General features: G+C 39.9%; 3 protein-coding genes across 3 annotated transcripts; 1 reads left to right on the forward strand and 2 right to left on the reverse strand.

Annotated features, from left to right (window-relative positions):
* Positions 1-1,321: 1,321 nt before the first annotated feature.
* LOC141813091 (putative beta-1,3-galactosyltransferase 2) lies at positions 1,322-4,473 on the forward strand. Its single transcript, XM_074700984.1, has 11 exons — positions 1,322-1,754; positions 2,112-2,208; positions 2,397-2,461; positions 2,538-2,749; positions 2,850-2,913; positions 3,046-3,118; positions 3,198-3,318; positions 3,508-3,595; positions 3,683-3,808; positions 3,885-3,994; positions 4,070-4,473. Exons 1-11 carry the CDS (start codon positions 1,621-1,623, stop codon positions 4,216-4,218), a joined length of 1,239 nt encoding a protein of 412 aa, XP_074557085.1. The 5' UTR covers positions 1,322-1,620; the 3' UTR covers positions 4,219-4,473.
* Positions 4,474-6,043: 1,570 nt separating this feature from the next.
* Positions 6,044-6,728, reverse strand: LOC141813968 (protein S40-6-like). The gene has a single exon (XM_074701970.1). The coding sequence runs from the start codon at positions 6,716-6,718 to the stop codon at positions 6,167-6,169; it is 552 nt and encodes a 183-aa protein (XP_074558071.1). The 5' UTR covers positions 6,719-6,728; the 3' UTR covers positions 6,044-6,166.
* Positions 6,729-7,757: 1,029 nt separating this feature from the next.
* LOC141812991 (homeobox-leucine zipper protein ROC7-like) lies at positions 7,758-13,839 on the reverse strand. The gene is made up of 11 exons (XM_074700915.1): positions 13,822-13,839; positions 10,599-10,825; positions 10,382-10,499; positions 9,970-10,158; positions 9,504-9,884; positions 9,324-9,425; positions 9,038-9,235; positions 8,798-8,960; positions 8,418-8,683; positions 8,216-8,311; positions 7,758-8,117 (listed from the first exon to the last, which is right to left on the reverse strand). Exons 1-11 carry the CDS (start codon positions 13,837-13,839, stop codon positions 7,758-7,760), a joined length of 2,118 nt encoding a protein of 705 aa, XP_074557016.1.
* Positions 13,840-14,416: the final 577 nt, after the last annotated feature.

A 14,416-nucleotide genomic window follows, 5' to 3' on the forward strand; every position in this document is an offset into this window, starting at 1 on the left:
AAAAGAAAAGATAGAAGAAGAAGGAAAACATGCGGGGGAAGAAAAGTAAGGAAGGAAAGAGAAACGAAGAGAAGAAGACGAAAGAAATCACGTGTAGGAAAAATTATCAAAGTAAAGGAAAGAAAAAAATAGATGGATGAAATAAATAGAAACGCAACTAGGCTGAAGAAGGAAAAAGGAAGGCAAGACAATGAAGAATGAACAGTTGATGAATCTCACTAGCGCCCCGCGAAGCTCGTGACCAAGAATCGTGGCCGTGATTTTGCCGTTGATGATAGTTGTTGGAAGTTACTTTAAGGAGGGTGAAAATTTCATGGGTGAAAAAATAATTAATAATAATTCGCCTATGACAAAAGTATATATAGAAAAAATAAATTAAGATAAATTACAATATATAGGACGATAAGCTATACAAAAGAGAGATATTATTTTGACTTCATTTTTAGTGTGTGGATATATTACCGTAGCACTCACTCCTTAATCATATTTGTGCTGTATAAGAAATTATGAATTAGAAGCATTAATCTCATTCGTTCTCTCTCCTAATCATCATTCTGCGTCGTCTACCTCTGATGCTACGCTAACCGTCCTCCTATAGCCGAATAGTCCAATTACGGAGGAATATCATGGGTGGGTCCGTCCTCTCCTCTCCCCTCCGTCATCTCCCTGTGCATTGGCATAAGGAAAATGGGACGCCTTGCTGTGTCGACTGCTATGTGGCAGCGATTAGTTTAGCACCGACATGCTCCAATCTCAAAGACATCACCTTGACAACACTAATCTTATATATATATATATTGTCTCAATCATTGTGTCTAGCCACCAATAATTTGTAAATTACCCTGTATATTAGTGCTGTAAATTGTTTATTTTTGTAAGAAAAAGCACTATTTTCTTATTTAATACTCCATCAGTGATACTATACTTTTCCACTTTCAATCATTTCCAACATATTTAATTAGGAACATCTATTAAGAGTCTTTGGATATGTTTATATTTTTACTAGTCTATTTTGGTTTTTAACTCTTTAACATTTTAAATCACAGTGCCTAGTTGATCACATTAATTTTTGTTAGAAATTTTAGCATATATTATCCATTCTTTAATCTTACTCTTATTACCAATTTTCAAATGAAGCAATCGCTAAGTTGCTGTGTGATCTTTGTTCTTCCTTTCTTTAGATTACCCTGTAATCTTTGTGCCATTATTACCAAGTTGCTGTTGCACCACAATTAACAAAAACGAATTAGAAAATTTGGTGAATTGTTGTTGTTGCGAGTCCCTTTTCCCTCTCCTTCTGCGGTTGGTGGATCTCATTTCCTTCCTCCATAGTCCACCCCGAACAGTGAAAGAGACCGCCAGTGGAGCGAAAGAGTCCAAAACCGAAGACACTCCACCTCCAAGATCCAATTTTTATCTTTCCTCTCAATCTTCCGGGCCTTTGAATACCAAATTCGAGCCTCTCCGGTGTTGAATTTTGCTTCCGGATGCTGCTCTGCGATCCTTCTGTTTCATTGGTGTGATGAGAAAGGGAGGATTTTTATCGGGGAGTTGAGATGAGGAGTGGGAATTGGAGGGTCCTTGTGGCGGCGCGATAAGAGGCGAAGGAGAAGGGGGAGAATGGCTATGAGCATCAAGAGAGGAAGCAGTGGCGGCGGCGGCGGCGAGGTGTGGGCTAAGGGAATGGTTTCGAAAAAGTGGACCTTTTTTCTTTGCCTTGGAAGCTTCTGTGTAGGTCTTCTCTTCACCATCAGGTGCGGATTTCCGCTCCTTTTTCCTTTTAATTTGAGCTTTTTGATTGTTAAATATCTGTTCATTCTTAAACTCCTTTTCACGGATTCCAGTTTTGGATTTAGATTCCTTCTTATCTGAGTTCTGAATTCTATGCATGTGCTCTTTCTTCATCATTACAAAACCTGGATTTTGCAACTCTTCTCTCAAATTTTATAAGAACTCCATTCCTCTAAAACCTGATGCTTTCAATATAATTTCATTAGTTAATGGCCACTTATCATATACTCTTCTCTGAAAACTTCTTTGAGATGAGTTACATCTAGTTTTGATCAAATCATGCTTGCGCCGACGTACTTTACATTTTTCTCTGGTGACAGTTGGACTATGCCTGAAGCCAAGGGCATCATTAGGACAACAACAGGATCAGATGGCAATAAGCTCAATCTCGTGTCCGGTGACTGTGTTCCAAGACCAGTAAGTGGTGTTAAAGCCTCCAAATCTTCTTAATTTCCTTCCAAATTTAAGCCTTGAGGTCTCAGTAGATCTAACTTTCCAGATCTCCATCTCCAAGATGCGCATTGATTGTTTTCTTTTATATTGTGCTCAGTCTGGCACATGTTTCCTGGCATTACCATTTTATTTTTCCTTTTCATGTGTTCCAGAATAATGCAAAGCAACAGCCTAAAGACATCCTCAACAATGTTGAAAATACCCAGCAAATAATCCAGTAAGTAATCTGAGGTGATGTTGTCCATAGATCAGTTTTGATGAACAGTGGAATATGAACATTTCTTTTGTTGCAGGACTTTAGATAAAACCATATCAGACTTAGAAATGGAATTGTCAGCTGCCAGAGCTGCTCAGGAGTCGATACTTAATGGCGCTCCAGTGTCAGAGACTCTCAAGGCAACTGAATCAGCTGGGAGGAGGAAATTTCTCATGGTCATAGGAATTAACACCGCATTTAGCAGTCGTCGAAGAAGAGATTCAGTTCGAGCAACTTGGATGCCTCAAGGTTTGTTGTTTTACCACCTGCATTTGATTTGATATATACTTGCTAAATGGTGAATTTCTTGCATCTGACCATCAAATTCTTGTTGTGAAAAATATTGCAGGTGAGAAAAGAAAGAAGCTGGAGGAAGAGAAAGGAATTATTGTCCGCTTTGTTATTGGCCACAGGTTAGTATCATGCCTTCTTCTAAATTCTTCCATTGTGAATCTTTTTATCAACTTGGTAGGAGAAAAATTAGCATTTAACATACTCATTTTAATTAAGTTTCTAATTGATTTATCTGAGTTGTTGTCTCTCAGTGCTACATCTGGTGGAATTTTGGACAAGGCAATTGAAGCTGAACATAGAAAGCATGGTGACTTCATGAGGCTGGTTCGATTTTTCTCCTGGATTTTCATAAGAAAATGGAAACTAATGTGGATCTTATTTTGCTGCTAAATTCAATTTCCAGGATCATGTCGAAGGCTACCTCGAGTTGTCAGCCAAAACAAAAATATATTTTGCAACTGCCGTCTCTATGTGGGATGCAGATTTCTATATCAAAGTAGATGATGATGTCCATGTAAATATTGGTAAGAATCATCATCCTTTTCATTCTTCATCCAAATCATATCAAAGAGATGATTCAAAACAATATACTACTTAATTATAAACGCACGTTACATGATTGTGGAGAGTGTGCATGAATATCTTCAACAAGAAATAATCTTTTGATTTGTAAAATTGTGTTATGTTCTATCATCTACCTTCAAAAACTGCAGCAACTCTTGGAGCCACTCTGGCTAAGCATCGGTTGAAGCCTCGGGTATATATTGGATGCATGAAATCTGGTCTAGTCCTAGCTCAAAAGTAAGCATATTTTCTACACTATAAATATTTATAGTCAAGAAATTAAAGTATGTGAAACTATTAATCATAATAGCTGCTACTGAGCAGGGGGGTGAGATATCATGAACCTGAGTATTGGAAGTTTGGGGACGGAGGCAATAAGTACTTCAGGCACGCTACTGGTCAGCTATATGCCATATCAAAGGACTTAGCTACTTACATATCCATGAATCAGTAAGCTAAATGCTACGGTTGCTTCCTACTGCGTGAAGAAAATTTTAATGTACCAATCTAATTCTTGTATCTTCAGGCATGTGCTTCACAAGTATGCAAATGAGGATGTTTCACTTGGATCATGGTTCATTGGGCTTGACGTCGAACACATCGATGATCGGAAACTGTGTTGTGGTACTCCGCCTGGTAAGTTAAACAGCTAACTCCAGTGCATAGATCTCAACAGAGGTATAAGATTTATGCTTGCATGAATGATTGCAGACTGCGAATGGAAAGCCCAGGCAGGCAACATCTGTGTCGCCTCATTTGACTGGACCTGCAGTGGCATCTGCAACTCAGCTGAAAGAATCAAAGAGGTTCACCAACGATGCGGCGAAGGAGAGAAGACTCTGTGGAACACAGACTTCTGAAAGAAAGAATCATCCTATGTTGGGTTGATACAGAATCTGCTATGTTTGTGAATTTTCCTTTTTTCAGTGAGGGAATTGATCGTTGGAGTTCTAAAATGAAAAGATCCCTAAAGCATTAAGGGAGAAGAGGTAAATAGATACAGAGAGAGGGGAGTGATAGCGCCATGCATCTTGTAACTCTTGTTAAGGGCTTCATATGCAATAACTGATCATTGTGGCTCCTTGTAGCTAGGTCGCCTATATATTGAGACTTAATTGACTCTACTAGATCATTCAAATTGGCTGACTTGACCAGACTATCAGCTCATCCAATCGACCTAACCATTCCTATCAATCATTTTGAACCATTACACCTGACTAGCTCGTCTAGAAACTTAGATCTCTGAACCATGTGAATTGTCTGAACTGTTCAATCTACCAAACCATATGGCTTGTTAAGCCAGTTAAACTGATATGGACGTCTGGATCATTTGGCCTATCTATCTAGATTCCAGACCTTTATTTCCACTCGACCAGTCTATCTAGATTGCTCCAATTGTTAGGCCTGTTTGGATTATTTAGACCATTAGGCCCATCCAAATCATTGGGACCGTTAGGCCTGTTCGGATGACCAATAACATTTGATTATGTTAGATTAGACTAGAACAAAATGTATTTTTGTTTAAATACATACAATTACGTACATTGCACACATTAATTTTCAGATGGAGACCATGGTGTTGAAAATTGAATAATTGAATGTTGTTTTAATTGCATTGGACTAATTAATAATTAACCTAGCTCCGTCCAATTAATTAAAAGACCAATTTATGTCTCCCTCAATCAAAATATAATAAAATATATAATTTTTATTTTGTCGCATAGAATCCACACCACAGAAACAAAAACTTCTAGAGGAGCCCAACTCTGAATCATATAAAAAATTAACTGTCCCTGCATATACATTGCACCAAGGGAAGGTCACGCCAAATGCATGATAATTTGAGCCAATTAACGTACGCTAACTTCCAAATGCATGTCGCTATCCTCTTAATTTGTAATCATAATTTTAGTCATAATATTAAATAAATAATAAATTCTAACTCCAATTAAATCATTTTATGAAATTGGACGTGCATCATTTGCGCTGTTGATTCGATCATCAACTTAAGATGTGAAATTGTGTTTGATCAATGTGGCTTGCTTCCAAAAGGCCGTGACACATAGCACTTGTGTTGTCTAGTGTTTCTCTATCAAAAAATTGACTAGTGGAGGCAAATCCAACGCAAATGGATCCATCTTCTATTGTCCAACCCACCTCAATTATTGCTTTCAACATGAATCATCCTCCCCTAGGACCACATTCCATTGACGAGAAAGAGACTTCATTCAAAATCAAGCCAACCCTCATTTTAAGGCCACAAGATCAAAGAGAGATTTATTTCGATCGAGAGGGCTTGATACAATTTGCATGTGAAGCTCTCCTCCTCCCTAAACTAATTGAGTTTAACTGTATTTATTAATGATTTTATCAAGGTCGAATGGAGATTAGATTTTTTGTAAATCAGCTAATAAAATTGTTGTCCTTATAATTTAGATTAAATATTTATTTAATATATTATAAATACTTTAAGATTATAAAATTTTATAAATTATCATATTTTTATGTATTTAAATAAAAATTTTAAAATAAAATATATGAATACATTTTACATAAATTAATAAATAAATTTATTCATAAGTTGTTTATAATTTTCATCATAAATATTAATAAACTAAATTTATTAGTTCTTAAATTTAATATCAAATTTGTTCATCACAAATTCATAAACTAATTTTTCGTGAATTGAGATAGATTATAATTTTCAACATTGAGCTCATTGGCAACCATTGAATCGGACTTTTACATGGCCAAATCACAGCTATTACACAAAAACACATAGCAAAGAATTAATCGAGCCGGTCGGGTTCAGCCGAAGAAGCCGGTCTGACTCCAGACGGCATCCCGGACCCGGCTCATGTCGCGGCCTTTGAGCGTCCGCCCGGCGCCCTCCAACACCGACGCCGTCGCCGCGCTCCGCCCGTGCGCCCGCGCCAAGTACTCATGCGGCGGCATCCAATCCCCCTCCGGTTCCTCCTCCTCTGTCTCCCACGGTGGCCCACCCGATCCCGGCAAGTGATGTTTCGGCCAGGTAGGCACGTCCACCGGCGCCGACGCCGGGAAAGTCGGCTGCCGCCTTTTTCGCAGAGGACGAGCGTCTGTACCACGGTAGGAGTCCTCTAAGGCGAGAGAAAGGCCACCGACCTTACTGTGGACCCACCGGATGTCGGAGGCAACGCTCGTGTCATGCCAGCGGCCGTCGTCGTCGTCGGAGAGGTGGCGATGAGAAACCTCGGGGAAGGCGGTCCACACGTCTTCCTCGTAGAGGTCCTGGAGGTCGCTGCCCCTTCCAGTCTGGACGCCAGAGCCGAATCCGGAGGGGGAAGCGAGGAACCGTCCCGCGCCGTGCATGCGCCCCATCGCGATGGCTCGAGCGCCGGAAGCACGAGGTTGCGGGAGGCGATGACGCGCTTGTTTATAGCGGCGAGGTTTCGTGCTCATTTGGCTCTCGTTTAGTTTCATTTCATTTCATCCGAGGAAACATAAAATTTCATGGGCAGTGGGCCCCGCGGAGATTCCATCCACTGCTGCGGAGCCACTCCCACGTGGATACGGTCGGACAGAATTAGCCGCTTTCTGATGTTAGTGGATACCATATTTTTGGAATCTATTATATACCGAAATATATTGGAAAAAAATGATTCTTATAAGCATTCGGAATATTTCTTCTCTCCAATAAATTTATTATAGTCAATTTAGTTGAATCAAATAGGATGGGAAAATGGAATGTGAATGTGAATGTGAAATCACCTCCACCTCCATCTCATGGAATAATCTTGATCTATATATAATATGGACTGACCAAATCTATTTCACAAAGAAAAAACTATCATAAAATTTACATAATTCACTATCTACGTATACTTTGTTAAACAATAATCATTTATTATTCCCATGGATTGACGTAGTTGATACCTACATGAGTATTTGCCCCATTCCTCGTAGAACTGAAAGAATCAACACTTGAATCCATATCACAGCCAAGCAAATCTGATGGTGATACGCAATCATTATTCATGCAAAACATCCTGCTTAAGAGACACAGACATTCAAGTTCAACGATGGGCAAACAAGACCAAGTTAACATAACCACGATGGGCATGTAACTTTTGTTCATGGATTACAGTCACAAAGTAGGGACAGAAAAATTGATGAGTTGTGCAGTTTTGTTCTTTCTTTTTTATTGAAGACTCTGAAGGTTTGAACAGATGAGTAGGAAAGTACAGGCACTCTTGAATTCCCATTTGCATAAGCACCAGCTGCTCCTGTAAAATTTGGCCACAAAATTATGGAATAGGATGAGTTGTTGAATGAAAAACAAGTACATTGCTTGTGATCAAGCATAAACCTAACGACCAATCAATGACATATCCAAAAGCTACAATTCTTATTACCCGTATTACTGAAGATTATTGGATGAGATAATGGCTCTTATTCTGCTACAGGTGCAAGACAAAAGGCTGTTCACTATGTCAATAGTTCCAGCAGGGATCCTAGAATCAGGAGTTGAGTCTATGAAGATCTGAAATGCCACAGTAAGAAGACACCCCTCACGTTTAGCCTCATCATTTTGCATGGAAGAATTTTCATCAGGGAATATGACAAAGCCTGAAGGCAGCAGTGCGACAAAGTTGGGGTCTCCACCACCAAGCACTGCATTGATTATGGCAGCATCGACAGGAGCATAAATCATGTATGTGCAAGTCGAGTCACTGCAGATCTCTTGTAGTATCATCGTCGTGTTCCCCTCGTCGGGAAGCTAGATTTATCACCAATAGTTACTAATCATACTGGCAATTCACAAGTAATTAAAAAGCAAGCAAGATAAACAAGTTTTGTTTCCCCCTTTGGACTTACTCCGACTGCAAATATGGAGACACAGTTGCCTTCTTCTTGGCTGTTTAAAACGGTAGCTGCTTCATAAACCATGGCTCCATGGAGCAAAATGTCCCACTGTTTCACAGGAACAATCAAATTTGTGCAAAGACAAGTAACTAAAGATGAGCCCATGCCATTTGATCAGCTCAGATATGGCACCAAAGTATTTAGCCTTCTGTACCTGGTTGCGCGTCGGCAGATTGCACAGGAAATCGAAAACTCTCTTGGGAGTGATTGGCAACCAGATCGATGTGCTAGCACCAAGTACAGTGCCGGCAGGTCTCCCTGGGTCTCCATTGTTCTTCCTGCTCCTGATCATCACCTCATTTGTAGCAGCACCAGTTACTTCAGCCCACTGGTGAATCAGAGAGCCACTTACACCACTGCAAAAGCTCATCACCATCCTTTCCGATAGCTTTAGTATGTTCTCGGTCACCTCAGCGTTCCCTACCAAAGACATGGAAGATATATATAACAAGAAGAAAATAGTCAATCACCATGCGTGAAACCAAGCATTTTTGGAGTTTTAGTTTATGAAGAAGAAGAATGAAACAGCAGTACCTATATGAGTAGTGGAATTGCTGAGACTGGCTAATTTCTCGCATTGCCTTTGCATTCTCGCTAACCATCTTTTTGCTCCAAATGCAAGACCAGATTTCACGATTCCCTTGTACATGTCATGAACCTCTCCGTCATCCACTTCAACATGCTCCACCCATGTGACCTACAAGCCACGTAAAATGAGAATCAGAAACGAAAGAATCACCCACCCTTCTAATTCATTGATCAAAGGTCCACTACCTTTGAGCAATCATTAGGCATTTGATGAATGATGAATCCGGAGGGCCTTCTCCGGAACTTTGCCATGGGGTTTTGGCGCACTTCGAAGGAAACATCAACCACAGCCCACAGTCCTCCCTCATGCTGCTTGCAGTGCCTCAAGAACAAGCCCTCCCTAACCGGAACGAGAGGGGTTGGGACCTGTAACTCAGCCGTTATCTGAAAAAGACAAAAAATTTCAGCTTCAAGATTGGACAAGATAATCGGATTAGGGAAGAAGAACCTAGCTCCAAAGTTGAAACTTTACCAATTGCAGAGTGCCGTCGTAGCTTCCTGCTGCTCCAGCAGAATACACCTCCACAATGGCTGCTCCTGTGACAATGCTGGAGAACAACGCAATCCATTTATCCTGCACAGCATCAAAATCCACAAAGATAAGACCTTGCACTGCTCCATTTTACACATTTCCATCACCAAATCTGCCTACCACGTCCATGAACATGTCCACCAGCGTCTCTGCAGGCATGGCTACAATGGCAGTGGCCCGGGTGGCCTCGGTGCTCAGGTTCTCATTCTTGGGTCCGAGCCCATTAGTGAAAGCTCGGGCATACTCAACCTGGTTTAAGGCTTCAGTGATCCCGTCGCGGCCGGCGATCCACATCGGCTCTCCCAGCTTAGCCAGTGCCAGAAGCTCCTCCATGGCAAGCTCAGCCAAAGCAAAAGCTGCCGACTTCCCAAACTCAGGCTTATTCTTTTTGCTTGAACTCGAACCCGAACCTGCTTTAGGTTGAGCTCCAACTCTAGATGCTTGGAACGGTATCAGCTGTGCGCCTGTGCGCTTTGCTACCATTGCAGTGACCCTTTCAATCTATCGCAAATGTAACTGAATATGTTAAGATTTTGATCGATGCACTCCCTTGTTATTAGGCGATCAATGCTTATAGTAATAATACCTGATCTCGTAAACGACTGTTTTCGGCTAGTAGTTGTTGCTCGTCGATAGAGATCTCACCGAGCGAGGCCAGGCCACCACAGTTGGGACAACAAGCACTGTTAAGTGCTTCCTTCAACTTCAAGTTGTCGGATAGAAGAAACTCATTCTCTTCTTTCAGCCTTTGATTTTCCTCTCGCTCAAGTTGATTCTACATTAGAATTTAGATGCAAATCACTTAAATGGCATAAAAATAGTTAGATACAATTGAAAGTGATCCATCCATCAAGTGTTAGTTTAGTTTACTTGTAATAATATCATAGATCGAGTCAAGCGAAGTGGACAAGTAAAAGATAAACTTATTTGAGTTTTTGATTCGATCAACTAATTTAGTTCGAGTGTGACGAACTATACTATAAACATGATCCTCTCACCCTTATTTGTGTTCTCTTGTTTTGGAACCAAAATTTCACTTGCATTGGGTCTAGACAAAGTTCTTGCCCCAACTCCTTCCTTTGTTTGTCATCCGGATGAGGAAATTCTTGAAAGAACCTAAAATAAATTAATGATCATTAAAATATGCTGTTATTTTTTTTTAATATCAAGCCAATATAGATAGATATAAATAGATAACTTGAAAAACAATCTTACGCCTCGAGTCGTTGGATTTGTTCGGTTGTATGTCTATGATTGATCTTTCTCTTCCCAAGATTCTGAGAATCTCCCGCAATGTTGGATGTGATGATCACATCAGTTCTTAGGCTGTTAGGGAAGTGATCGTTGCCGTCCAGAATGCTATCGAATAATTGATCCATCATTGTCGCCTCATTTGGTATAACATTTTGTTCTTGTTCCTCAGTCATGTCGATGAATTGTGACTATAAACAAGCCGAACAAGTATATCACAACAATTGATTAGAAAGTATAAATATCTTTCTCCTCATAAGATAGATAGATAATAATCATAAGATTTTCTCCTTAAAATGGTTTCAAAAGATTTCGACAATACAATAGATTACCATAGATTGAAAGTGCATATGACAAACTAAGTAAATTATATCTTTATTACCTTAGAAACTCGATCAACATGCAAGAAGCATGAAAAAGAAGGTTATTACCTATGAAATTTATTCAACGAGCTAAAAATTATTGGAGCAAAGAAAATAGAAACCATTAGCAAAGATAGTAAGCTTCCAAAATAAAATGACCATGAGGAAAGTTATAGCTACATAAACCCAAACAACTATCTTTGTAGGCACATAGTAAAGAAGACAATGATAACTTGTTTTTGGAAAGTAATTAATTTCGATAGAGGATTTTGTCATTAAGAACATTTGGTAGTGATAAGTGAGATAAATTAGGCATGAAGTTGATAAGGAAAAAGTTTTTCATAGTTCCACAAATAAATAATCTTAAATAAAATTAGAAATATATAAGCATAAAAATAAACTAGTAAACCCATAGTAAGGGAAAGATGGTTGTGTGTTTCTCCGATTTGAAATCAATCAAAGAAATAAACGAACATCGATATGTTCAAAATGAAAACTATAAGCAAGAATAGTCTATTTGGTGATGACTTATCAAATTACTGTGATTGGTATAGAGATGATCATTGATGAGTAGTCGAATCGGGGCAATTGTTACACAAAAGTTCATCGGCACTTGATGCTACCACCAAGTCAAGGAAAAGTTCCCGATCACCAAAAGTGTTTACATCATTCATTTCAGATCTACAAGAAAGAACAACAACTATAGGAAATCTATCTCTAAGCGCAAGCGCAAAAGGAGATGGAAATAGTTGAACCTATGAGATTTTCAATAATTGAGTTAGACCACAAATAGATCTATTGCTAAACACATGATAAAAGAAAATTCATGATCACAAAATAGCCTACCCTTCCATCCATTCTTTAGGAATTCATGGCTAGAACTAGACCTAAAACCCTAATTAATGGAATGCATGCACACAATTCACCACCTAGCTCCATCCCTGGTTTTATAGCCAAAATGGGTACTCAAAACTTGGCAAGTAGCAAGGTCTACCCGATCCAAAATATATTCTCACAACTTTGGCGAGGCAAGTGCAGTGCACCCTCAGAATGTATATTTTTTTGGATACAATAAGGGCGAAAAGAGCTCACGCAAAGTCGACTCATAGAACATGTGTATGCAAAAAGGAAAATAAATAAATAAATAAACAAACGGTTGGGTGTCTGATTTATCTTATACTAATTAGTCATTATGGATAGAAAGAGGCTCACCTGAGGAAATGCCAAAGTGGAGGCAGTGTTTCATTCAAGTAGAGCTCATGATTGGGGAGATGACAAGATGGTTTTATCACCATTAATGGAGGAAGAAGAAGCATGAATGCGTGCGTGCATTAATAGAAGCTCAAGCAAGACAGTGAGCTACATATAAGCTTAAACTTCTTCTTCTTCTTCTTCTTCTTCTTCTTCTTCTTCTTCTTCTTTTTTCTTCTTCTTCTTCAACACTTAATTATTTGATGGAGGTGGAGGAATTTAGGGGAAGAGGGGAGGAGAAAGCAAGGGAAGAGGGTGGAGAAATGGGAAGAGAGGAGTTATTGCAGAAGGTGAAGAGAGGGTGGAATTGCATTTATTGATGGGCTGCTCATGCTGCTTGAGAGGAGGAGAAGTAAAGAAGAGCAACCTGTGTTTATGTTTGAATTTGTCAACCAAGTCAAAATGAAAATCTAATAACTTTTCCTTTTTTCGGTTCTGTTGTTAGCAAACAATTTTTTTAGATCTAATTAGCATACAACTTCTACTTATTCATGCTTAATAGTTTCAAGCACATAACAAGTTTGTTGTTTTTGTTTGAGAAAACAAAGTTAGGTTTCAAAGGGTCTCTGACGAGTACATTTATTTTCCATGTTTTCAGTGGTCTCTCATATATTAGTTCACTACATCTCTCTCTCTCTCTCTCTCTCTCTCTCTCTCTCTGCAATCAAAAACTAAATTATTTGCTAGGTAGACAAGATAATTAATTACCGTTGTGTGATTAGGATAGATCTCTCTCATGACCGTCAGAATACCTGGATTCTATTACAATCATTTATAATTGTGATTGCTTGATATCCAATTATGTGAGTATGTAATTTGAACAATAGTTATTCTAACGCTACAAATGTTATAGGAAAGAGTTTATTTTGATGGATTTTATTTCTCTATTTGGTTGGTTTAATATGTTATTTTGTAGCACAGAGATTAATGTTATTATGAATCAAACCCATTAAATGATCTAATTAATTAATTAAGATTAATTATGGATTTATATTATTGAATATAATTTTATATGTGTAAAATTCGTTAACCAATTTCATTATTGTTGATGGGTTGATAACGGAATCGGGTCTATATCTATATATAGGGTGTGATCGATCCCTGTAGGATTGTTGAGAATTCGAGATCTCCCTGCTATCCATTAATGAGAATACAGTGTTGTCGCTCAATTCCGATGGAAGATCCGCGCCTCTTGTTCCTTCACAGGATCATCGAATTGCGAGGATGACACAAAGATGATGATAATTTTATTGTATTTAAACTCATCGTCTTTAATTTATACAATTTAATTTCATTATATTATCGATGATATTAGATCTTGCATATTTATTGAGTTCATCTGATTTAGAATTCATGATTCAAAAAATAATCCATCATATGTGTCCCATCAACCAAGGGCGGAGCCACCCTTGTGGCTACCCGAGCTATAGCCCGGGGGCCCGACGACATCGAAAGGGAAAATAAATTGAATTTATGAAGGGGAGAAAAGAAAATTTAAGAAAAACTAATAAGAAGGTAGCCCGGGGTATATCGTTGACATAGTTCCGAGTTCAGGATCAGTCCGGGTAAATCACTCGAGCTGGCTTCGCCATTGCCATCAACACTCGTGTGATCATCATCAAAATATTGATGTATTTTCTTGTTAAGCGGCATGCATCTATCCCAATATATATATATTCTGCGCGACATCGCCTGTGCGATCCCATGCCCGACACCGCCTACCTCCGCCGCTTCTGCCCGCCCTCGCCGCGCCGTCTGGCCACCGCCGGTCGCCGGACTGGTCCCGATCGACGCCCCACTCGCCAGCGCGTCGGCCGACGTCGGATTCCGGATTGGTCGGAATCCGACGAATTCGGCCGGAAATCGCCGAATCTAGCGCGCGACCACTGGCTGCCAAATCGCGGCCGATTTCCGGTCAAATTGCGCCGGATTCCAACCACAATCCAGGTGGAATCCGACGCCGATCGACGCGCCGGCGAGTGGCGCGTCGATCGGGCCCGGTCTGGCGGCCGGCGATGGTCGGACGGCATGGCGAGGGGCTGCAGCTGCGGCGGGGGTCGGGATGCGGAGCACTGTACATTCTCAGTTTTGGACGGTCAGATGCGGCGCGCGATCGGTGATGAACGGTGGATTCGACGTCGTGCACGGGCGCGCAGAATATCATTTTCG

This window comes from Curcuma longa, chromosome 20 (genome assembly GCF_044706935.1).
Source record: "Curcuma longa cultivar G26 ecotype Majalengka, Jawa Barat chromosome 20, ITB_CL_G26_1.1, whole genome shotgun sequence".
In the NCBI taxonomy this organism is placed as follows: Eukaryota; Viridiplantae; Streptophyta; class Magnoliopsida; order Zingiberales; family Zingiberaceae; genus Curcuma; species Curcuma longa.